Genomic DNA, 27,109 nt, shown 5'->3' on the forward strand with positions numbered 1-27,109 from the left:
CTTGAGTAACTTCAGCGAGACTCACTTTTCTCATCTCCAAATTGGGGTGGCAGCTAAGCTCATTGAGCACCTCCCACATGGGATTCAAAAGAGACGATGTGTGGCCATGTGTACAGGAACAGGCTCTGGGGTCCCTGTGCCCAGGCTTGACTCCTGGCTTCATTGTACACTCACTGTTTGTCTAACCTGTAACCACTAATGGAAATAACTCTTCCCTTGAGCTCTCTCAATCTGGCAATGGGGATAATGATGCCTTCATCAGGGGTACCTGTGAGGACTGAACCAGCAAACCTTATAAGATGCCTGCCATGCAGTCAACACTCAATACGCATGATCAGTTTGTTTTGGTGACTTAAAATCCTTCTTTTCTTTAATGTCCCTGTACCACGTCATCAATCTCATAGTCTCTGACATATATTCACAACAAAAAGAGATCTATGCAACACAGCTGGGCTTTTTTAGGATTACAGAGAAATAGAAATATGCATCTAGTGTTTTATTCCCTGCTGTTTCCCAATATCCCTCAGCCCTTCTGATCAGGCTCATTTGGATTCTGCTATTGTCTCCCATGGAAGCCCAGTGACATTTGATACTCTGCAGATTTCAGAGCACATCTGCCACGTTGTGGTAAATACATGCAGGAAAAAAAAAAAAAAAGGATTCCATGGAGCTGAGCAGAGGATGGTTCCTGTTAACTAATCCAGCTTGTGGGGGTCCACAGGCTGTTGCCTCTGCCATCACCTGCAGTATAGAGGAGTCCCATGTGCAAATTGATGTCACAGCCTATAGTGTCCGGCACCTATCACATAGGTTCGAATGAAATAAGCTGCGGTTCCTACCCGATACCTTGCCTAAATTTCTTCCAAACATCAACCCCCATGACCTGTTTCTTTAATTAAGTGGCATTCCAAATTTACTCAAGCCAGATACAGAGCACCAAAGTCATGATTCAAGCTATCCTGGGATTGACTGATGATTTGTATTTATTTATATTCATATACTTATATTTATGTATGTGTACTTTAACTTGCACACAAATTACCTGGAGAAATTGTTACAATGAAGATTCTGATTCATAAGTCAGGCATACAGGTGGTGAATGAAATTCCACATTTCTAACTAGCTCCCAGAAACTGGTGCTGGTCTGCAGACCCTCACTTTTAGTAATAACAATGTAGAGAATTATATTTCTCTTTACAGACAGAACATCTAAAAGGACTCCTAAATGTATTAAAATGTGAGGTAAGGTAGCCGTAGCTAATGAGAAAGCACACCCACATCATAACAAAACATTCCAATATTTGAATACTGACAAGGCTGTCTTTACTATATTTCAAAATATTCAAAGACTTAGTTAGGGACAGGAACGTACATGACCAAATTATGCCAGGAAGGGAAGGGGAAGGGGAGAGTGTGTGTGTGTGTGGGGGGGGGGGGGGGGGGGAGTTTAAGTTAGCTATAATGGAAATGATACGGCAAAAATTAATGAAAGGATACCTCACGAAAATGAAGTCAAGGGGATGGCAGGGAGAGTCCTTAGACTCAAGGTCGGTTGAAGACCCAAATAAAAGAGATGCTCCTGGCACATGGACACTACTTCACAACCCCCTCAGAAGGAAGAAAAGCTTACCTCCTCTCCCAGCAACAGCCCAGCCAATTAGAGTGTGTCACAACTCAATGAGAAGCCACCATACTTTTACTCCCAGTTTACTCCAGTGGACTGTTTATAACAGCCTTCCCAACTCCCCTCTCCCCTCGGTAAAAGAGCGATCTCTACTCTGTTCTCTGGACTTACTTAAGTGTCGCCACCTCTTGCTTATCCCAGATTGCAATTCCCTTTCATTCCCGAATAAACCCATCTTTTGCTGGTAATGGAAAACTGGTGGTTTTATTTTTAAGGTTAATGATATGCATGGAAGGAAAATGCTAAAATATTACAGAAACTACTGTCTAGCAAACACGCATAGCCAGGCCAAAGGAAACTCTATAAATGTGGGAACACTTTTATCTTTCTTAAATAACATGATTCCATAAATATCTTTTCTAGGTTATTCTTATTTATTGAAAAGTTACTTGCAACATGCAGGCTGACTATAATACTTAAACATTAAAAACATAGTTTCCCATTTCAAAGCCAAATATAAACTATTTCTGGTTAGTATTTGGTCTATCCCAAGGTAATAAAAGTCATTAAAGTACATTCAGCAGTATAGCCGAGCTATGGCTGTTCTTTATCTCTTCATCATTGTGTAAAAATGACTAAATATTTCTAACTCTTTAATTTACTGAGATTATCCTTTCAAGAATTTAACATAAATGTACTTTTTTTAAAAAATAAGATTACGTTTACGAAATGAGATTCAAACTAAACAGTGGTCTCCAAGAATATGCTATAAATATGTAGCACTGGTTTTAAGAAAATTAAATGATATAACATTGCCATTTAATTTTCTCTAATTTTATTTTTTAATGTTTTATAATATAATAATAGCATATCCTAGAAAGTAAAATGGGGAAAAATTATAAAGAAAACAAAATGGTAATCCAATCACATGAATAGGGGAAAAAACGAATATATTGGTCTATTTCCTTAAAGATTCCTCTTTATTGATACCTGGTACAATTATTAATATGAGTCAACATCAGGAATGAACTCCTTATTTTGTTTTTAATGTGGGTCACATACCTATCATTTATTCATTAGATACAATAATATATTTGGGAATTTTGTTAACTTATGTTTCATTTTTTCTATTAGGGAATTTTATTATCAGAAACAATGGGTTGTTATTATAAATATGATTAGGATTCTTCCTACATTAATATTTAAAGTCAAGAGTATTACAGGCACCTGGGTGGCTCAGTTGGTTAAGCGTCAGACTCTTGGTTTTGGCTCTGGTCATGATCTCACAGTTTGTGGGATCAAGCCGCATCCTGGGCTCTGGGCTGACAGTGCGGAGCCTACTTGGGATTTTCTCTCTCTGTCTTCCTCCCTCCCTTTCTCGCTCTCTTCCCCTCCCTTGCTCACTCACTATCTCAAAATAAATAAAGAAAAATAAAGAGTATTGGCACTATCAGGGGTGAAGGGGAAGTAACTAAAGGAAACAAAGCAGCAAAATGGTGAAAATTTTTGAATATGGAGGATCAGGGTGATGAGTACACAGCGGTTCATTATTTTGCAGATGATTAAATATATGCATTTTCACATGTGCACATGCATATCTTAACACATGTGTGCCACATACTCTGCTCATCTCACACATGCATTTTTTTTATTATAGTCTATCCACACCTCATATCTTGTCTCTGGTATTTCCTCAGTTGCAATCGTGTCCCCATGTTATAAATCTTAGTAAGTTTTAATGATTCAGGCTAGTCTGCCATGTGAATTTGCAAGGAAAGTTTTTTTTGTTTTTTTTTTTTTAATACTGATTACCTTGTTGTCATTTATAAAATAGGGTTATGTTATCGGGCTTTTCACCCACAAACATATGACCACTATCATTTTCTTCAAGTGGGAAAACGAGACCTGCCTTAATGAGATGACCCTAAGCAGATTAAGAACATATGAAAGACTTTTAAGAAGTGTGACTGAGGGTATCTGCAAAGATGAGCACAGACTATCCATACTCTCACCTGGTCCCTTGGTAAGGAATGAGGCAAACAGGGTGGAGGGTGGGGCTCCAGAGACAAAGGAGTAGGAGATGATCTGGGATTTTACTCATGCACAAACTCAGCTAGTAGATCGCTCATACGTGTGCATTTGTGCGTGTGTGTGTGTTTAGGGTTTCTGCTGATTTCCATGACGAATATTATTTCCTTTATTGATATCAGCATCAGAGATTTCCCAAAACTCTGGGATGCCTGTTATTCCTAGGTCGGGGCATGGGGCAAAAAGCCGACAACTCTCGTTTTGCCAGATTGAGACACACAATGCTGACTTGCATTCCTGCCAAATTATTGGTGCACGGGCTTTGTCTGAGTAGGCAGAGGCTCCACGGAACTGACAGTGAATCGTTCTCGCAAGGCCGAGGATACAATTTGGCTGCGGCTGCGTAGCCCAGTGCTCTTTACATGCAAACGGCCAGCAAAAATAATGGCATGTCAAGTGCAATTTTCTCCCCAGCCGTTGACACCGTAAACTATAATATAGTGTAATTATTTGGCATCTCGTGTCCTTCATACTAAGCACCACCCAAACGATTTCCAAGTTGCAGAGAAGAGGGAAGGTTAGAAGGTCAAATTTAAAGAGAGAAAATGAGTCAGTGCCTTGGAGGGAGAGAATTATAAATAGATGTGGCATCACCAGCAGTGGAGTTATATCCAAATAAGGAACTGCTCAGAAGCCCAGGTAGGAGGGGAAAAGGGAAGAAAGAGAGCAGAGGAGTTTATGTAAGAGAGAGGATTTAGGATAGATCTCTGACCACCTGGAGAGCAAACCGGTTTTTCCCAAAATAAACCAATATGAGGAACCAGGATCACAGAACCAGAGAACAAGAGCCAAAAGAACTTGGGCAGAAAATCAATAGACGCTACACTCATTTTTCTTATATTGCTTGCTTTTCCTGTTCCATAGGGATTTGTATGTTAAATATAATTTCATAATCCACAATACCACTACAAGAGAGGAAACTGCCCCAGAGAGGCTGTCTGACTTGCTCTTCCAGCTGCTTTGTAGCAGAAGTGAAAAAGGAAGAAGTCAGATCTCCAAGAGAGCCTTCCCATCCTTTCTCTGTGACTCTCAGATTCCAACCTTAGTTCTCTTTCAGTCACCTTGACCCTCTAGGCTCTTTCAACAGTCTGGCATCTGTGATCGCCTCTGCTGGGAATGCTCTCCCTTTCCATCCCTGCACTCTGGGATGCCACTCTATAGCCAGGACACTGGCTATAGCATCTCAGCTCACAGGCTATTTCTTTCAAGAAGGTTCTACATCCTACCAAATAGACAAGCTTCCTGGGTATGTGTTTCCATAGAACCCTATCTCTTTATCCTGTAGCACTTACCTCCGTTTTAATGTGACATGTGTTCTCATGACTATTTTCCTAATGTCTCTCTCCCCATGGTAGCCCATTAATTCCATGACAGAGGGTTTGCATTTCTATTTGTTCCGAGCAGAGAATCTACTGGCCACAATGCTTAGGAGACAATAAGTGCTCAATACATATTTGCAGAATGACTTGATCAATCATCCTTGTGTTTCACAGGGAAGGGCTCCCATGATGTTATCAAGCTGTTCATGTCATGTCCATTTCATCACAAGGACATGACTTTTTTTTTCCTGTCTTAGTTGCATGATTTATGAAAACCACCATGTTTCTCTCTCTCTCTCTCTCTCTCTCTCTCTCTCTCTCTCTAAGACAAGAACACATAAGTATATAAGATGAAGAGTCCTTGCACCACCTTATTCTCTTCCAGAATTGGCAGAGTAAGTCACCCCTGGAGCTCCTAAGTATGTGGAATGCTAAGTATTTATATGTAGAGCAGGTTCTCAACCACCTGTTCCACAAAGAACTGGAGTCTCTTTGGCTGATACCTGTTTCTGAGAAATTCAGAAAGAAGAGTTCTGAGGTACCTTGTGCCATAAGCACAAACATAAGTTTGCAGATGGATTGGAGACAATGAAATCATCATCTCTATGTAGTGATTCATACCACAGGTAAGGGGCTTAGAGAGGACCATGCAGCCTCCTCAAAAAAGAGTTGTTTTAACAAGTTAACTTGCACACTATGACTACCTCAAAGAAAGACTTTTAAAATCAGAAAGTAGTGGGGCGCCTGGGTGGCTGAGTCGGTTAAGCCTCCAACTTCGGCTCAGGCCATGATCTCATGGTTTGTGGGTTCGAGCCATACGTCGGGCTCTGTGCGGACATCTCAGAGCCTGGAGCCTGCTTAACAATTCTGTGTCTTCCTCGCTCTCTGCTCCTCCCCTGCTCACGCACTCTCTCTCTCTCTCTCTCAAAAATAAATAAATATTTAGAAAAATAAAAATAAAATCAGTAGGTAGAGACCGCGTTTAAACTACCCAGCTGTCTATAAGGTACCAATATGAAAATGGAATGTGAAAGTAATGCATTGCCCTCTTTATTGAAAAATGCCACTTGTATTAAGTCATATTGAATTTATATTACTTTTTAATAAATTCTTCCCTTATTTAGGTGAATTATTCATTCATTTATCTATGCAAAATATTTACTGAGCACTTCTTATATGCGCGCAGTGCTCTAGGTTCTAGGGATGTCAAGTAAAAAGCAAAGGAAACAAAAATCCTTTTTCTTTGTAGAACTTGCATTGTAGCAGGAGAAAAATCCTAAATAAGATAGAGAATGGCTGAGACAATGATCATCAGGAACAAGAAAACATAAAGCACAAAGGATACGAAATATTAGAGAGAGGACAGTTATATTTTAGACAGAATGGGACAGGGAAGACTTCTTGTGAATATGACTTTCAACCTCATTCGAATTCAACAAGAAATATACAGGCAGCATTACTTTTGACAGAAGGGATCCTCAGTAGTCCTACCCTATCCCACTGACATTGCATAAACCCTCTGTCCAGCTGGAATACCTAAGTTCCTACTCCACCCAACCTCAGTCTAGGCAACAAGTCGTCCTTCAAAACACATCTAAGTATCACCTCCACCTTAAGCAGCCTGGGATAACTAACAGCAAGGGCTCTTGTTCAGGCTCCAGGTGTCTTGTGCTCACCTGGTGATATAATTGTCTGTTTAGCCACCACTGCAACTACACACACACACACACACACACACACACACACACACACACAAAATTAAGAATACAATCATGACTAGGGGTGCCTGGGTGGCTCAGTCGGCTAAGCATCCAACTTTGGCTCAGGTCATGATATCTGGGGTCATGATAGCTGGTGAGTTGAGCCACACATAGGGCTCTGTGTTGACAGCTCAGAGCCTAGAGCCTGCTTCAGATTCTGTGTCTCCCTCTTTCTGCCCAAACACCCCCTCATGCTCTGTCTGCCTCTCAAAAATAAATAAACATTAAAAAAAATTAAAGAATACAATCATGACTACAATAACTATATGCAGGCACTATGCATATATTATTTTATAGGCTGTTATATACTCTTATTTTTCTTTATTTAAAATTATTTAATTTTACTTAAATCCAAGTGAGTTAAGATATAATGTAATAATGATTTCAGGAATAGAATTTAGTGATTCATCACTCACATAGAACAACAGCCAGTGTTACTGCTCTTACTTGGAAAACTTTAAAAGAGTTTTAGTAACTTCTCCAGGGTTAACACTCAGAAGGTAGCCAAAGCAAAGTTCAAACTTCTGGAAAGTGCATCTCAAGGGCTTGTTCCTTCTCTGCACCCCACTGTCTACAAATACAGTAAAAGCACAATGGATGATGGAGGGTATATGTGAAGCTCTGAAAAGCCAGTCACTCAAAAACTGAATCTGCCTTTGAGCTTGAACTCAGCCTGCAGTGTCAAGGGCCCCACCATGGTGATTCACAGGAAAGTCTTTTTTTGTTGCTGTTTTAATGTTTATTTACTTTTGAGAGATAGAGAGTGAGAGAGGGGTAGGGATAGAAAGAGGAAGGGGGGACAGAAGATCCAAAGCAGGCAGCAGAGAGCCCAATGCAGGGCTCAAACTCACAAACCGTGAGATCATAACCCAAGCCAAAGTCAGCCAAAGTCAGACGCTCAACCACCTGAGCCACCCAGGTGCACCAACAGGAGTGCCTTTTAAAGAGTAGGTATGCTCCTGAGTGACTAACGCTCCCAGCCCTTCCTAGGGAGAAGCTCAGTGACAAGTGGTTTAGAGTCCGACGTGGAAGAGTGTACATAGAGATAAAACACCGTAAAGCACCGGTGGGCACCTTGATACGGATCATCCCCACACTCAGCCTGACTTATAATTTGAAGCAGTCACCTGAAAGGTATTTTTGGCTTCACTACAACCCAAGGTCCTCCATGGCTAAGCTATAATAATTCAGGAGCAATTTTCTTTACGGGGAAATATGGAGGATTGGAACTGTTTGTAGAAATTTCTTCAGAAAATAAGTTTAACTCTGATTTAACAACTGTTTGTGAACTGGCTGGGGTAGACAGGAAAGCAAAGAACTAATTCATTAAAACGGTCATAAAGACTTGGGAGCATTTTGGTCATTTGAAAATCTTAGGGTTCTCTGACAAGATTTCTGTCCTTCAAAGAAGCATGAATTTCTCAAATATTACTAAATCAATGCTGAAGTCTGCCTGTTTGCTTCTATCTCTATTAATGTAAGGAACAGCGTTAAAATTAGTCATCAGACTCTTACGAATCCAAAGCAAACCCCAATTTAAATACTTTTTCTATGCAGACAAAAATGAGACATCCTGGGTATAGCATGTTTGGTTATTTATATTATACAAAATGCCATCACAGTGATAGGCCTCCATAAAAAGTTAATAGAATTCACATAATTCACCAATTATGCATGGATGCATGTGTGCACAGATCCAGAATTTCCTACAGTAGGAAAACAAATTGCCTGAGGGTTGGGGTAAGTTCTCAATACCCAGAATACTTTTCTGGACTTTACAGGCTCTGCATTCTGTATTCATTAACTCAGTTTTCATTAAGATCAAGGATTTTTAATTTTTTTTATTCTTTAAAGATTTTATTTTTCATGTTTTTAATGTTTGTTTATTTTTGAGACAAAGACAGTGCATGAGTGGGGGAGGAGCAGAGAGAAGCGGGGAACACAGAATCTGAAGCAGGCTCCAGGCTCTGAGCTGTCAGCACAGAGCCCAACGTGGAACTCGAACTCACGAACCCTGAGAACATGACCTGAGCTGAAACTGGACGCTTTAACAGACTGAGCCACCCAGGCATCCCAAAGATTTTATTTTTTAGTATCTCTACAACCATCATGGGGCTCAAACTCACAACCTTGACATCAAGAGTCTCACGCTGTACTGACTGAGCCAGCCAGTCACCCTTGTATTCAACATTCTAAGTGCAAATTATGGTTTCAACACGTGGCAACTGGCTACTAAAATGTAATAGGATATGGTGGGTCAAATTATGGCCTTGGGAATCCCCAACTTGATTCAAACTCAGAACTTTTACTAGCTCAATGATCTTGGTTTGCTTTACCAATCCTTCTAAGTCTCAGTTTCTGTACTTAAAAAACAAACCAAAAAACATAATGCTGGTCAAGAAGCCCATATTCAAACCCCACTGGGCCCGATGTGTTTCAAAATTCAGGAATTTCCACATTTGGAAACATATTAAGGTACATAAACTGTATAGTAAGTAACACACTTAGCAGGGTCTGGGGCAGTACCCTGTATTCAAGCACATTAACATTTCTGCTGGGAATTATATGAATAGTCACAGTAATAGGATGCATTATGACTATAAATAGCCTCAAGTCAGTTCTGCTACCTGAGTTTGTATTAAACATAAAAAAAAAAAATCTTTCAGAAATTTTTGCATTTTTACATCTGAAAAAGTAGTGTAGAGCTGTTTTGCACGCATATTTTTATATGTGTATATATACGCACATAAACACATACACATATATACACAGAAAGAGGGGAAAAGCTATTTTTAGACACAAACAGGATTGTGCCCACAAAGTGCTTTGGTATGAGTGATCAATACATAATAAACACTCAATACCGGCTACAGCATGAGCTTCTTCAAGAAAGAGATCGTGGTTTTGAAAACGGATATGCTCCAGTATCCCTAGAACAGTGACAGACACATAGAAAGGGCTTAATAAGTATTATTTGATTTACTCATGAGATCTCCTCATCCAGATATCGTTTGTCCAAGTAGACTAACTATACAAAATGAGAAAACATAACCCTTGGAGAGTCTCAATTTGCTTTGCAAGACAATAAGGTAGAAGCAGGAATGTATTCAGAAGTTCCTAGTCAAACACAAAGAGTTAACTCAGGTCTTAGAGATCAATATTTAATTCTCCTCCTATTTTTCTAAATCACTGCTTTTGGGAAATGAGTAATATTGGCATGACTCACATCTTAATCTCCCTTATCAGGAAAATCAGCCATTGGTAGGCTTATAATTAGAATTCTACCATGATGTATCAAATTTAATAGAAGCCTATGAACAGTTCTGAGGAATAAATGTATACAGTCTTCAGTACCCATGGTATGATTTTGGAAAAAAAAAAAAAACTTATCTACAGAAAGAACATTTGTTTAACCTGTCAACAACAAAACAAATGTAAATACCCACACACACATGCACACACACGCCACTAAGTGAAATTTTGATTGTATACATTTGATTCCATCTGACAATGAATGGACTAGTTTCCTATCGCAAATTTTATTGGATTACAGTACAAAGCACTGTTAAACATCCAATCCAAGAATTTCTTTTTCTCCAACCCAGGTTAATGACTAAAACCACAAACAAACCACAGAAAAAAAAAAGGGGGGGGGGGAATCTACCTGCAACTGGAGACACACGACCTCAAAACAAAATGAAACAACTAAACATCTTAGGAATCAAGGTCGTAGGAAATTCAAACCCAACAAAAATGTATCCCTCTTCCAAATACTTAAGCTAGAGAAAAAGTTTGCCATGCAGATTTCTTGCACAAAATGGGAAAGACAAGTCTGTAGGTACACACATTACACAAGTATTTTGTATCTGAAGGGAGGCAAGTGGTGGGGGAGACGAGCCTTCACCAGAAGAGCAGTCTGTCTACATTTAAGACTGTTACAGTGGGATTAGTCATATTCCTAAAGAAACCAATAGGTAACTAAACTAACCATCTGGCCTAAAGTACTACAGCTAAGCGTGCCAACAATTCTGACAAGTCGGATGTTAAAGATCTAAAGAAGAGAAACAGATCCCGAAATGGGGATCTTAAAAGTGTAGCTTACCCGGCCAACAAGAATCGGTTCAGGTCCAGAAAACTCTTCCAGGACAAACATTTGATTCCAAACCCAGCCTCTTTTGGAGCGGTTCAAAATCCGCTGTTCACTCAGCCTACTTAGTTCCAAAGGGGATCCACTCATTACAACTTGAGACTGATTCATCGGAGCCGTGTAAATGCAAGGGGGAAGAGTAATCCATAATATTATTAATGGAGTCCAGAGATCCAAGAGCATTTCCGCTAGCCGTTCTGGCATGGTCCCACCAGTTAAGCAAATCACCACGAAAATGAGACAATTATTTTTTTTGCCTCCGGTCTGCAGCCATCCAATTCATCATGCAGTGTAGAGCGTTTACTTACAGCTCTGCCACGTGTTTCTAGCACAGGAAACAGACATCATCTAAGCCGCTTTTCTGAGACCACGATCCACTGGCATTCCTTCTCACTGAAATCGCCTGCAAACACAAGGAGAGAGAAAGAGTAAAGGTTCACTCCACCAGGACTTCCAACAAAACTGCTGCCTTTTAGAAGCACCTAAATGAACAACAGCAGGCATTTCCCCAACTTTCGAGTTAAAAAAGTGGATCTGAGGAGTTAGAATGAGCGGGTCCTTTTATTTGTTAAGCTTTATTTAGATTTTTTTATCTGTACCTATGTTAGTCATCACAAACCGCTTAAGTAACACAAGTTCTTTCCCCTACCTACTTCCTTCCTTCCTTCCACCCATTCTTCCTCCCTCCCTCCCTCTCTTCTGATTTAAACATGGGTTCTAGTTCACTCTATGTTGAGCAATATAAATAGCCTTTAATGGGTATTTTTTTTTTAATTTACACATGAGACTGGGAAAGGAAATTTCCCATTTTACAGTCTTAGCTGCCACAAAGCATCAGAAGGGATGGTCCAATTCAGGGTGCAGAATGCTATTCTCTGCCAGGATGCTAATAATGAATGAATAAAATTAGAAGTCTCCCAGAGAGAAATTCTGTAATGTCCAGCATGTATGCTATAATCAGGCTGGTGTCAGAGCTCCCATTCTAAATGTACAGTTGAACAGGAGATTTAAATTATGAAAAGCTCCTTTGGGAATGAAATATGGTAAAAATACAATTTTCAATTGAGGAGATTCAGAAAGGGATGGGCAAAAAAAATCCCCCATTACCTGAGGTGTCAAATACATTTTTTTGCTTACCTTCAGTGTGGAAAAATGTGTTTCTTCCCTCTCAAAAAAATTATTTTTAAAGAAAGAATGTTCACTGCAGAACCCAGAGAGAAGCCTTGCTGAATTAGATTAAATGGGAAAATAATTCCTCAGGACACCATGGGGATCAGTTTGGCTCAGGGAATTCATAATGGGGTAGGGAACCTTTCACCTCTAGGTCCTTGGTCCCATTCTGGCTCAGAATGGGAAAGCAAGAAAGTCATTAACATTGGCTGGGCTAGTGAGTGGCCTTAGTGATGCCAGCTGAAATGGCAGACCCAGATTCTGCCGCAAATACAGGCTGTATCTGATCTAACAAGATGGCCAGTGGAATCACCCCACTTGTCACCTTTTGCCCGGGCTCAGCTCATTCTCCCGGACTAGGATGGTACCTCAGGTGGCCCCGCCCCATGAGTGCCTAGGGAAAGCACTGCAAACGGCAGTAGTCTGTAAATGGAAGGGAAGAAAAGCTCTCAATAGGAAACCAGCTCAGAGAAAACAGAACCCAGAACAATATCCTCTGCTTCCCCTGGAACCGCAGCACACAAAAGGAAGAGAAGCCTTTCTTTAAAGCACATTTCCATCATGACCTTCTCTTATTCCAGTGTGAGAAGCAGACCTTTGCAGGCTTCAAATTTAAAACAAGACGGAATTTAAAAGTTCTCAAGAAAAACATCCCCAAGTATTAATCTCTTTCTAAATTGCCCATCCACTGGTCTATTTAACCAGCATTTAGAGCACGACCATCACACACCCTGCCCTCTCCTAGACAGGGGGCCTGAACAGTGCTAAAGGGGCACAGTAGTGTGCTACAGGGTCCGCCGTGGAGGCAGAGAAGCCTGGGTTTGAATCCCAGTTCACACCACTTGAGGTCTCTCTCATGATGCATCAGATACGTAAGTTCCTGAGCTTCAGTTTTCTCTTCTGCAAAATGGCAATAAAAATAATTCCCACTTTCCTCCAGTCAGTAGGGGGAGTCAGAATCAAGATTCTGATAAGCAGCAGGAACATGTGAAGCACTCACTAAACTGTTTTTCCTAAACCAGACTGTGAGGGTGGTGTTGACATGGTCCATCCCTTTGGGAGGCTTTGGTTAAAAAGTCAAATGAAAGAGCAGAGACTTAAGCCACATGACCTCTATGGCAGGAGTAGGTAAGGTCCAAGAGTGACACAAAGCACTCAAAAATCTTCCAGAAGGTGGGATGGGAGAAGGCAAAGGTGTTGCCGGGGAGGAAAGGCTGGACCTTATCACAAAGTAGTTGAGACCTATCCTGTCCACATAGCCTCACTCTAAATTCTTCTCGGGAAAAAGTGTATATTCTCTCCAAATTCACCTTCTATAGGACAGAACATCCCTGAATGCTCAAAACCCATGCATGCCCTTCTCTTGGCCAGAGAACTACAAAGTTCTCAAAGTGGGTTGTGATTTTCCTCCAGCATCAACCTGTCTGGGGATTGAATTCTAGTTTAAAAAACTGCATTTACTAGTGGGAGCCAACTACCAACAATAACAACAATTATAAGAATACCTAAATGGTTTATTTTGAGGATTAGAAGAGGTAGTCTTGTTAACGCAATTAGAAAAGGCTAGAGCGTACAGTGATTTTTAAACTGTGCCAAATAACTCTGCAAGTATATTCTGGCATCTGTTCTGTTGTTGATGATTCTGGGATAAGAAAGTTTAATCCGATACTCATAATAGACACTTCCTTCATGGAAGCCATCCACTGGCAGCCAGGATGAAATGTGACATGAGCGGTACTGCACCCAAACTTACCAAAATCAGGTAAAAAGTGATAACAAACTCTGAAGTAATTGTACACCATGGCACACCTTTGTTAGTTAGAAAGGATGTATTAATAAAGGAATAGATGCATAGCCCAAAATACCACCCATTAACGCAGTATCTTAGGGCTGGATAAATCTTACTTTGTCTCACACTGTTTCATTCAAAACTGAGGCACAGAAAAGTTAAACAGCATGCCCTGAAAAATACCTCCAGTAGGGAGCAGATCATTATTTGAATCTAGGTAATCTACTTCCAAAATTCTCGTTCTTAACCACGTCTCTCGTTATATAAACACTGATGAGTGTATTCTGATGGTCAACAGGCAATCAGGTCAATGCTCTTCTCATCAGGAAGCAAAGAGTCCAATGGGTACAGACTAACAAAGATATACTTAACAATATTTAGTGAAATGCAGGCTGAGAAGGGTTACAGAAATACAGAGCGATGGTATGCCACTCATCTTCAAAGCATTAAAAAAAAAAAAAAAGGCTTCCTGGAGGAAGTGACATCTAAGCATTGAGAAGCAAGCAATTTCCTAACTGGGGAGGAGTTAGGGGTGAAAGGGCATTTAAGTAAGGCAATGCACAGGAACTAGACCACCGATTAATCCAGCATCTTAGGTAGTCTGCAAATCATTACTTACCAGATCATTCAATCCATGATCTGCTCTCCACCCACCAAATTCATCCTACACATGGTCTCCACAGAGTACCTGTCAAATAGGGTACCCTCTACTCTGCCAGTTCTCTGTGAAGCAAAGAGCATGTTGGATTTCTCCAAGGCTTTGAGGAACAGAAATATTTTCCATCCTACAGACAGGGTATGGGAAACATACGAGTGCTATTCCAATCTGACTCCTCATTTTTCAGAGAAAGGAGGAATGATTTGGTCAGTGGCCAATAGCTGGTGGCAGAGCTCTGGAGAGAAATTATCCTAACTCTATTGGGATGAAGGGAAACTCTCCTTCATCCACATTGGTCATTTCTACTACCCTCCCCTGCACAGAATTTCTAGCACAGTCATATACTCCTCCCTCAGGCAGCCAAATTCTTAAATTACTTGTACTATTAAATTTAAAATGTGAGTTTTTTCTAATATCTATTTTAAAATGGCAAACCAATGTTATTTGTTACAAAGAGATTAACAGTAAACACTTAGACAGTGTTTGGGTAATATTAAATCATCAACTCATACACACCTATGTGTATGTATATGGTAAATCATGACTACATACATATATATACATATTATATGTACACACACAGCTATATATTTACATCTACTCTTCAAAATAAACCTAATGTAAGTATTATCACTTTATTATCATCATTCCCATTTTATGGATAAGCAAACTGAAGCACAGTGAGACTGGTATTTTAAGTAATGTTTTATTTTCTCTTAACTAGACACTGGCAAAGCCTGAGGTCATCTGTCTCCGATAAAAAGGAAAATCAACAGTTAGAGGCAAGGATATGCTGTTAAATATTTAAGTGGCTCTCGATTTATGATTTCCATAATGTAAATACTTCCACCAATTTCAAGCTCTCGCTGTGGCCACTAACAAGTTCTGGCATTTCCTGAAAATTTAACAATGGGCTCTGGTAAATGTAGTAAGTCCTCTCCACAACACCCCTGGGGGTGCTTCTCAAACCTTCATATGCATACAAATCCTCAGGAAACCTGGCCAAAATGCAGATAATAACCCAGTAAATGGAGGGTGGGGGCCTGGGACTTTGTATGGATTTGAGGAACAGAGTCTGAGAAGCCTGGGGTTGGAGCAAATAAGACCTCTTCCCAACTCAGACCTTCTCCTTAAAATAACAAAGGATTTAGCAGCGTGGTGAGAAGGTCTTTTCCTCCCAGGCCCACTGCAGGGCTCATCCTCACCGTGCCTACAGGAGTACATACACACATCAGACTTTGGGAATCCCTGCACTGGTGTGAATATATGAGATTTGTATGATGTCATAATACCGCCCCCCCCCCCAACACACACACACACACACACACACACACACACACACACACACACACACACACTACTTTATGCAAGGCTCTGGTAAAACTGTGCCACTAACTAGAGTATTCACAGGCACAAATGTGCTATCAGGGGGTGGTGAGACTTGGCCTTCCATTCAGCAAAGTCTGCCTTAGAGAGTCTTCACTTAGAGACAAATGAGCTTCTACTGTGACAATTAGAACCATACTATTTATATTGCTTTCACCTCTGCCACAAGCAGAGGTAATGTCTCTTTGATGATTAGAAAATAGCTTTATAGGAATTCTTCAGATGCAACCAAATGTGATGTCACTGTTATCAGAATTAATAAACATCGTGAAGAGTAACTCATACACAAACTGCTTAAGTCTATGCAAGGAAGAAGAAATTGAGCAAGGTTGTAAAGCTTGGGTAAAAAATCAATTTATTTTTAGATTTTCCAACCACAGTACGTATGTCTGGCCAAGCAATCCACTTTATTATAATGCTGTTGCATTGATTTACACCCAGATAGTGAGATGAAGAGATTTTACAGTCTCTCTGGAATTCTTACAAGTAAGAAAGTCTTTAGAATTTTCCCCATAAGAAAATATCTTCTCGTGGGTAACATACTTACAATCTGACTTTTCATTCATACACATATTTTAGACACCTTTCTAATTACAGCCTGGATGTTACTCTGCTGACCCCAACATTTTTTTATGGTGAACTTTTTTAAGGTGGTCAATTCTCAGGTATGTTAAGTCATTATGCAAAAATATACTCCACCATCAATTTTGTGAACAAGGTAGATTAAAGTTCTAAACAATAAGCCGCACACCAATAGGTGAAGTCTAAAATAAAAATGGGCTTTTACAGACACTTTAGGATTCAATCCAGCAGATTATTGTGGTTGACAGGAAATTATGCTTTTATTATCCACCAGGCTTAGTAGCCACAATATTTCATAGAAGCAAAAATGACACATAAGACCAGAGAATTTCTATTAAAAATGTTTCTGACCTTGAATTTAGAACCATTAGCAGGCTGCTTCAAAACAGGTAAATGCACATTGAATTCAAAGTGGTGTTTCAGAAACACAGATGGGGTATGAGATTCAGCTTGTGGCCCAGTGCAATTCACGCCAAACGCTGGATGACTGGAACAGAACAGGCACAGATATATTTGGGGTTTAGAGAGGGATGGTACTTGCATGCATCCAAATACAATTCAGGAGAGTCATCTTTCCTAAAGCCTTCAGAATTCCCTGACCAGATTCCAATCGCATAACCAGATTCTAATTTTGTTTTTGTTTTAAACACACACACACACACACACACACACACACACACACACACCCTATTTATCTCCCCATCAGCCACAACCCTCTAATCATCTTTCCTTGGTCTCCTACCATATCCTTAATCCAGCTATTATTCTATTCAAAAGCACGTATCTTTCGCTTATTTTGCCACCCAGAACACCTGCCAAATCCATTCTGCTGCCATTGGCACGTGACTCTTTTTCTTTAGTTTTCATGAAGTTTAATCATTATTGGTTACCTTGGCAAAAATAAATGCCTTCTCCTTTCCCAACGAGTCAGAACTTTGTTCTACTCACAGAGCACAGAAACATTTCTATTTGTTAGGGAAATTTCAGCATGGGGTGACTAGGTCTGTGACAAAGACAAGGTCAAAATAAGGCCCTTTTCTAGTGTTACAGACCCAGACCTTCATTTAGGAAAACTTTCCTGAAATCATAAGGTTAAGATATTGAAGATGAATCTATTCTGTCAGACTCTTAAGACAGAAGTGTACTGAGATCATCTCAAAAAAATGAACACAAGTTCCATGTATCCCTTGCTAATTATAGACACAGTAGTGTCAGGCAGTGATTTCTCAGGGCTCTTCTAAATACCTCCTTCTCCATTTGAAAGCCCCATCTATTGCTGTCTTTAAGTAACGTGCTGAAAATTTAATAGAAACCTAGGAGTGAAAACAATGTGTTCACCTTTTGTTGGAGGAGGTCATTGTGAAGATGTGACCACCAGTGGATCAGAGAGCTGGCGTAGGAATTTTTATCCCATCCCTATTCCTGGACCTACATTCTACCCACTGTTCTCTCACTACGAGTCATTTCAAGGACTCAGCTTTGAGGGATTAAGATGTTGGTGAGTCCATCTGGACTAAATATGTGACTGAACCCCATGGAGGCCTCTATTTAACACCTTAAGATTCTAGTGCACAGATGCGGAGATCTCATCGTGTGACCACCTGAGAGAAAGCCTCATATCTGAGTTCCCTTGTTTATTAACACTGCCACCTACCAGTCAGGCATGTCTCACATCTTTCTTTGGCAACTCCGTGCCCTCTGTATACGGAGGCCAATTTCAAAGTTCACTCTGGGAACTCCCAAGGTTGTGAACCAAGACCCTTTAAATCACAGTAACCAATAGAAATCAATTTTACTCTTGCCCAATTGTAGTGTAGCTGAGCTGTGAAAAGCTCCATGGCACAGTGGATGAAACATCAAGTTTGGAGTTGGAAATAGTTTGAATTACTGTTCTATCACTCATAAGGTACGGGGAGATGTATCTCAATTATGACAAATAAGGGAACTGATGCTCTGTTTCATACTCTCTAACTTGAGGAAGAGTGGAAAAAAATAAGTGAATGTACATAAAACTCTATCAGTGAAGCAATGATAGCTACTATTTACTGAAAATTCCATGTACTTAACAAAGACTTTTGATTGATATTTAAAAAAATTATTTTATTTCAATTTCTTGCTGTGTACCTCACTGGGGAATATCCCAGTGTTCTATTTAGAACGGGTAATAAAATAACCTTTTCCAACTCTTGTTTTTTTTGTTTTTTTTTTAAATGGCAGGAACCATGTTGGATACGAATAAAATAGCATTTTATAAATAGCTTTCCCTGCCCGCAGCTAACACACAACTAATGACTTCAAATAGTTTTATTAAGCTGCTAAAGGGCAGGATTTTTAGTCCCCTCCCAAGAGCCAACCATGTCTCTTTCCATTGAAGACATAGCATTGTCCCTTCACTATTTTCTGCAGACAGGACAACACACAAGCACTAAACATCCGCATGGGACCTATTCCCTCCCTTTGTAACCACTCAATGAAAAACATGGGCTGCTACATCCTATTGTACAATTGCACTACAGCCAAACTTTAACTACTCGATGACAAACATTTCATTGGCCGGGTACTGCTACCAAAAAAAAAAAAAAAAAAAAAAAAATTCTGTTGCATTTCATCATCATCTACCTTCCTATGAGAATGGTCAAAGTGAGGAGTCCCCACTAACTCAGAAATGAGGCCAAAATGATCTCTCAACACTACTCAGAAGGCTGCTGAGAGAAGATAATGCTACGAGATTGTCAGGTAGTATCTTCTTTCAAAAGTATTCAACAACTGGTTTCCATTCATTTCAGCACTACTGGTGATAGCTGAAAATTACAAGCTCTCGCTTCTTGCTTAAGTCATGTGGAAATGGTTAAAATCAGTTATATCACATAACCAAGGCTACAGAGTCTGTAATACTAAAACTGAAATGCAGCCAAGTATCCCAGCATATTAAGTCAAGATTCTGCCAATTAGATTATACTGTGTAGTAACCATCCTTACAAGTGCACCTTACTGTCATTCTTTCATGTTTCAAAGACTTTATAGCTTAAAAACCACCCACTGACACGGTTACCATGAACTACGAACACAGTTGATAGATGGGTAGACAGATAACAAGCAATCATTTGACAAAAGTAATACTGAGATACAACAGAATACATAGGTCATGACAATTAAAGTATTTATATGAGTTCTAAAATCAGTACTATCTTCACCGACTGTATTTGAGTCAAACTCAGACAAACACAAATATGCCCTACCACTTTAATAAAAATAAGTATAAATTAATGGTTTTTCATTTTTGAGCACCCCCAGTAGGAAGATGGAAATACTTCAACACAGAAAATTAAATTCTGTTTGTCAAGCTGAAACAGCAATAGAGAAATAAAGAATGGAATGTGTCCTTGTAATTTTTATAACAAGTTCAGAAGATGAGGTTGCATGTATAAGAAAAGTATTCCCTTAAGATATTCATATCACTCCCTCACCTACTTATTTCATGTTATTTGTGTCACATCGGAAATCAAATAGTCATATTTTATGCATTAATCTATCTAGAAAGAAACAATGCATGGAAAATGTTATCGGTAATAGAACATGAAGGTACTGTAACATTTTCACTTAATGACATACATAGAATACAATTCCACTTAATATTCCTTTGCAGTATATTCAACATGCTTAAAATGTAAATAAATCTATTCACAGAAATACCTTATCATGGCAAACACAGTATTTTTTTCCATTGTGTACATGTGAGTGCCAGGTATCCTGCTGATAAACGCAATATAGAAGAGTATAGAATGGTCTTCTAAGACGTTCTGACTTGCAATTCACCTAAGGTTAATATGAACTGTTCCATTCAAATACAAAATATACTAAAGAGAAGCAAAGGAGGGAGGGGAAGGAAGGAGCAAAGAGGGAAAGTTCTTCTCTTCATTATTTTATACATTCCCCCACCAAGGGAAAGGTATGGACACTGAGTTACACATGCAACCCTTCAGAATTTAGTGTGTTTTCCCCAATAAAACACTACTTTGCATCCCATGTAGGTTAGCAGCATTCTTGATATAAGTCTGGTCTTGATTTTCCAAGTGAGGTTTATAATCATAATACTGGATTTTGGGTAGGATTATATCCCACCCCATCCTTTACTGAGAATCTCCTAGTAAAGGAAGAGAGGGCAGTCTTTGTTCATTGTCGATGCATTAAATAAATGTTTGCAGAGCACTAACTCTGTGCTTGCCCTCAACTAACCATCATTTCAACATTTGCAACTGTCTTTGGCAGAGAGAATAGGAAAGGAAAGTTTGAAGGTTCTAAGTACAAGTGTTATTCTTTTATGATGTTTTCTAAAGAAAGACAGAAAACCGCATCTATTTCAACTATTAATAAAACTTAAAAACAAGACTTCTAAAGGCAAGAAGGTAGATGATATTTATCATAAGTAAAAGCATATGACATTTAAAACTTGGGAAATAAAAGCTTGGGACATGATAGAAAAAGGAAACAGTATTGGCCCTGGTGCTTTGCCATGAAGTAACTCTGGAGACTTAGCTAGAGGCAGCATATGGGAGCAGCAGCTGAATGGCATCCCTTGAACTTATTTCCTTTCTGACCTTTCGAAGTTGCCAGGTTCAACTAATTTTCTCCTCATGGTTATATCTGAAGCATGTTCCAGAGGCAAGAACCAACGGTTCAGCAGAAATAGATTGCTCATCACAACTTTCTATGGGAATTAAATGAGAAAAGCCTAATCGCTCTTTGGTTAATTAAGCCCCACTAATTCAGATGACAGCCTTATTCCATCAAAATAATATTTTATTTCACAAATACACATCTGTGGGATTCTGGAGGAAAAAAAAAATTCCAGCACTGCAAAAAGATATTAAAAAAAAAAAAAAAAGACTGGTCAATATACAAATTCAGGAAGCCAGGGTGGGGGGTGCAAATCAAACCATCCAAGGCAGATGAAATGGCAAAGGGAACATGATAAAAATCCTCATACTTGAACCAATACATAAGTTAGTTATCTGGGCACATTTTGAAGTTTTCTACAAGTAAATTTTGTGTATGTGTGTACCACACCTAATACAGAGCAGCCAGGACCGGCCAGGGTTGAATTCTTACACTCTGCAGGTGGTGTTTAATACACCAAAGTTAGGAGCCTTTTCCTAAGCTAAAAAGCAAAATATGATCATTTCAGCTGTGAGTGCAACAATGCTGAAAACAACGGGGGAAGAAAACTTCATCTTTTTCCTGCTTCTCCAAGTAACTTTTTAGGCAATATAAAATGACTGACACCACTATCCACAACATCACTGAGCACACTACTTCCAAAACAAAGTCTTGAGACTTTAGACTCCATCTATAATTAAAAGGCTAATCTGATCATGCTTGCTCCTTGATTTGTCAAACACAAAACTTGGCTGATAAACCAGAAAAGTGTGATTGGAAATATAAATTGAATATCATTTTACCCCTGAAAAGCTTCTGGCTTTGCATGGAAATTTTGCTCAGATTGGAATGTTGATAAAGCTGTGAGGTGTGCCACCTTGAGTAGAAAAATAAAGATTTTTTTTCTTAAAGCATTAATTTACTTATAATATGGTTTTCTGGACAGTTAGTAAGTATGGATTCTAACTTCTGGATGATTGTTCCTTTCTCCTCACTAATGAACAATGAAAGGAAACTGGAAAGCAAAACCTTGAAGTACAACTTCTTGAATAGAATCATTATACCCTGATTCTTTGGAGTTCCCATGCTTTGCTCCAAAATCTGATGCTCCCGGCTAACCAGCATCCTAAGACCTTAAATCTGTGCACAGTGTACACGGAAATGTTGTATCACGAATAAGCTCATACAACAGCCTTTACAAATGCCTTCTCACGTGGTCTATTCCAGCCTGCTGAGCATGTTTTATGGGCTGTTTGTTTTTACACTGAGCATACCACCATTGGCTACTTAAGTGTGTTCAGTGCTAAACTAAGGGGCTGCCTTAGATGAATTCGGTCTGGACCAGAGTTGTACACAATACCCAAATAAAGTTATTTTCAGGTTAAAGACCTCCTCTCCTTTAGAGAGAATATTCTTTAGAGCAGCAAATGCTGCTGCTATTCTAGGGAAGGCTGCTATAAAATTGCTCTTCAGTGAAATTCAGAGCACCTTCAAGAACTCAAAAATGCATCCTGCACAGCAAAAATGCAGCCAAAAAATGTTGAGTCTTGCATGTAGAGATTTACCTATCAAGAATCTCGAGAGTTTTGGGAATCTGGGGATTTTAAAGCCGAAGTGATTCTTAACAGTAATAATAACTAGAAATACAAGATCTAGGTTGCAGGGGAGAAAGATTCAAAGTTTAAGTGACAGCATTACAGCACAAATTTTGGCGAACGTTAGCCAGCATCTCTAAAATATATAGCCCATTCGTGATGGACATGGGATACCTTGACACTCATTTGGGTGGCAAGGGGAACAAACAATGAGGAAGACGAAATGCCACTCAACAGCCCTGAATGAAGCAATCCCAGAGTTGCTGGGAAAGCTCTTCTCTGTTTTCGGAGATTTTTCTCAACTCCAAGCCCTCTTTAGAGTCCAGAAAAAAAAAAAAAAATCTATCAAAGGGGATGGTTTAAAATGCTGCAACTGCTCCAGCATGAAATGAGTATGTGATAGGGAGCCTCCAATCTGCTAAAGAATTATAGAATATTATTAGTGTTATTATTTAATAAGAGGGTTAATCCTTGAATTTCTTTCAGCCACAGAGCTCAGGGAAGTGGAAAACATGTCTGGACAGGATGATTATGGAGAACTCCCTTTGAGGGGAGAAAAATGCAGCCCTTAGAGAACATCTTCAAAGGTATCAGGCCTGTCTGTAAAAGAATCTCTCTCTCCCTCGCTCTTTGTTACACACACACACACACACACACACACACACCCAGATAAAAATCCGTGCAAAACTGGACACAGCTGATGAAAGGCAACAGCCGGGCAGAAATTTCAGTTGTGTTTAGCCTAAAAGACGGGGCTCATTTTGCATGCAGTCAAGTACAGCGGCGAGGTTGAATGGATGGAAAATCCCACTCTCGAATCTTACATAAATATCTCTTTCCCACATAGTTTTCCAGTTGAAAAGCTCCCATAATGAAGCAGAGGTGACAGCCCAGGGAGCGTTGTTAACTAACCATTGAGACGGCTGTCAGGAGAACTGTAGGGCGGACAGGCGCTTCACAACCGCCCCAACCCACCCGGGTCCCTCCTACCCGCTTCGCAATGGTACCCGACCCGAGAGGGCAGTGCTGGCGTACCTTCTCCGAAGCCCCCTCCTTCCCATTGTCAGCCCGCAAGCTGCGTGAAGCCAGGTGAAACCCAGCAGCCGGCTGATCTGATTAGCAGCTTCGGTGCGCTAAGGCATTGTCGGATCGTGCCTCTTCAAGAGGAAACTCTTGTGGAATCTTCAGGAAAGGGTGGTAAAGTTGCAAGGACCTTTCCTGCCTCCCGCTGCCTCGGTTACAAGCCCCGTTCTCTAACTGGAGCTGAAGTGAGCAGCTGACAGCCTGATTTGCCATGACGGACTGATGCTGTGCGTTCGCAACAATAAACAATTCATGTTGTTTGATTTCCAAGATTTAGCAACCCAAGCAAACAGCTGCCATCTCGGCTCGCGGAGGCCAACGGCTGGCCCTTGACGAGCGGCCGGCTCAGTGCCCGCGGGGAAGGGTCAACGGTAACAAAACTTTGAGGTTCCTGCCACATTGTGTGGGGAGAGCTTTGGTCTGGGAGAGAAGGGAAGCGGAGAGAACTGCGGATACCTGTTGGCATCAGCAGGTGTTCGGCGTCCCCCAGCCCAGGCTGGAACCCGGTAGGAGGGGAGGAGGTCCCTTACGAACCTGTTACGCGCTGGCAGAAGCCAGGCGAGAGCCCTCTAGGCCAGCGAGCAAGGCGGCCCGCCCCCCGAGTGTCGGCGGATGGGGAGCAGGGAGAAGGCACAAAGCGCAGCCGCCTGCCCTGCCGGGCGATAGGGAGAGGGTTTGGAGTCCTCGGCTCGGGGGGCCTCTGTGAGCGTGGGCTCGCCAAGGACAGTGCCTCTGGGCGTCCTGCCGGGGTTCGGTACAGGGGCTTGGCCGCTGCAGAGCCGCGGGGCGGCCCGAGAGCCAGCAAGTTTGCAGCGGGCACCACGCCTCGTAGGCTGGAGCAGCCACTTGTAGGAAAGCCCTGCGCCGGGGCGGGGGGCTCTCCGCTGCTGGGTCGCGGCCCGCGGCCCCAAGGCAGGGGTCTCCCTCCGTGTCCCCGGGGTGGGTGGGGGGAAGGTGCAGCAAAGGGGCAGCCCCGGTCCCTGCGCCTTCTTTCCTCTCGGGCTCGCACCCTCCTCACCCCCGCCGCGGGTGTTGCCCATTCTCCGCACGGACCCCGCAGTGAAGGCGCGCGGCTGCAGCGTCGCCTGCCTGCCGGCCTGGCGAGGCGGCGAAATCGCCAGGCGACCGCGGAGATGGAGACTGGCAGGAAGACTAAAGGGGCACAGGCTGCTTGCTACTCCCCAGGACCTACTGTCACAACAGTTTGCCAAATCGTCAGAGCCCTGAGGTGGCCCCGTCGGCTGTGCGCATCATGAAAGACGCAGCTCAGCCCCAAGCCTGGGCTAGGAACCCGCGTCCACCATCTGCGGGGGAGGGGGGGGGGGGGGAGGAGACGCGCAAGGTGTCCGAAGGGGGATAGGGATTCTTAAAGGAAACGGTCCTTTCGGGGTCCTCGGGGCTTGGAGGGAAAAGGGGACAGGGGGAGAGCACTTACTCTTGACGAGCTCGGCGCTGGCGAATTTCAAGCTTCCTGGTTCACACACGGCTGCAGGGACTCTGGGTCGGCTCCCGAGGGCGGCGAGCACCGAGAGGTTCCCGCGCGCAGGGCAGGCGCCTCCGGATTCCGTTCATGCCTCTCGGAGCTGCGGGGCTCGCCGTGGAGACGCGGGGCGGGCGCGCCGAGTCCGGGTTTCCGCAGCCCAAAGTGCAGCGAGCGGGCGGGTGCGCGGGACCGTCGGTGCCCAGACCGGCGCCGGCGGAGGGGACTCGGGGAAGCAAGGAGATTCCGAATAAATCCACGAATTCCGGGCTGAGCGCTCCGGCGTGCGAGCCCGCCTGCCTGCCAAATGTAACTGTGAAGTGATGTGGAAAAGTGAGCCGGGTGCCTCCCCTGACGGATCTCATTGGGCAGAGCGCAGAGGCAGGTCTACCACTTGGAAATTCATGTAAGCAGTCCCCCTCCCCGCCCCCTCCCTGCCTTCCCCCTCGGCTGTCGCTCGCTCGCTCGCTCTTCCCCGCTCCAAGTGGGCGCCCAACTTTTCGCTCCTGGCTCCCGAGCACGCCCCGTGCGTCTCCGCAGCCAGAGCCCCGGCTGAAGATGCGCCCTTCCGTGCGGAGCACGCAGCCCGCGGAAGGCCAGCCTCCCGGAGAAGGGGGCCGGCGGAGGATCAAGGCAGGCGGAGGCGGTCCCCGCGAGCTTCCTCGGTCGGCTCTCACCTGCGCCCTAGGGCCAGCGTGGTCTTGAAAAGCGTCTCAACGACCCACAGCTGTTCTCCGTGGGCGGAAGAGGACGCGGCAGGGCCGAGGGGTGCGCGTGGGCGGCTTACCTCGCAATTCCGAGAGCCTCTTGCGGACAGAGTGGGGTGCTTGTCAGACCGCTACCTACGACTCAGACGCTACAGCTCGGAGGCAGGCGGTGTGTTGCGGTCTTGTGGGTGGAGCACATTCCTAGCACCCCCCTGCCTCTACTCCTTCAGGGAGATGGGATCCGGGCGGGCACCGGGGCAGCCGGCAGGGGCGCGCAGTAAGTAGGCACGAAAAGAACAGCAGAACTTGCGTGGGAAACCCAGGGGGAGATTGCCCTGTCTTGTCAGTGTCCCTTGGCCTCCAGATCTACTCGCAGACACCATTTTTGCAGCTCCTTTACCTCCGCCAAGAGATGCCCTGGCTGTGGCCCGTTCAGCTGCTCTGATGGACGCCATGCAGGTCCTGAGAAACGTGCCCCCCCCCCCGCCCTGGGGTAGAGCCAGTACAGATAAATTAAGAGGTCCAGGCTTGTTTTCTTCTCACTTCCAAGGCTAACACATAGAAATATTGAGCCACCGTGATCATCTTTTGATACAATCAGTGAAACGTTAGATGCACTAAGCCTTACTTTTTTGTTTAACTTCCCTCCACAGGCCACCCTGATTTGGTCCATGCCCTGTGCACCAGAGGGGAGTTCTCAGGAAGGGTTTTACCATCTGGGGGGGGGGGGGGGCACAGCCGAAACAGAAGGGGGAAAGGGCGCAGACAACCAGACACAAGGTCTGTAGAGCTTGTACTGACTGTCGCAAATGAATGAGACACAGTGAGCAGAATGAGAAAATAGGCACAATATGCTTGTAATGTTTTATGCAGATTTGACATTTGTGTGTGTGTGTGTGTGTCCCATTATGAAATGTTTAAAAGAATACAGCCTATAGGTCTAATATCTGTTTCACATTCTAGCTTCTTACAGGCAAAAAACTTAGTGAATTATTTCAGACACGGAGAGGTGAGGAGAACCAGGAGCTATCTTCCCTCCACCCCCACCCCCACCCCCACACACAC

The 27,109-nt window shown here is 42.4% G+C and overlaps 1 protein-coding gene across 5 annotated transcripts in view; it reads right to left on the reverse strand.

The window, feature by feature from the left end:
- Positions 1-25,778, reverse strand: part of CDH8 (cadherin 8) — a 361,133-nt gene extending 335,355 nt beyond the window's left edge. The window contains exons 1-3 of one of the 5 annotated variants that reach the window (XM_058706099.1): positions 25,293-25,776; positions 16,875-17,010; positions 10,894-11,341 (exon numbers count right to left, since the gene is read on the reverse strand). In XM_058706099.1, the coding sequence (XP_058562082.1) occupies positions 10,894-11,142 (249 nt within the window). In that variant the 5' untranslated portion in view covers positions 11,143-11,341; positions 16,875-17,010; positions 25,293-25,776. Of the gene's footprint in view, positions 1-10,893; positions 11,342-16,874; positions 17,011-23,809; positions 24,052-25,292 lie in introns of those variants that run through there. The other 4 variants (XM_058706101.1, XM_058706098.1, XM_058706102.1 and 1 more) reach the window with 4 other exon arrangements.
- Positions 25,779-27,109: the final 1,331 nt, after the last annotated feature.

Source organism: Neofelis nebulosa, chromosome 17, assembly GCF_028018385.1.
Source record: "Neofelis nebulosa isolate mNeoNeb1 chromosome 17, mNeoNeb1.pri, whole genome shotgun sequence".
Lineage (NCBI taxonomy): Eukaryota > Metazoa > Chordata > Mammalia > Carnivora > Felidae > Neofelis > Neofelis nebulosa.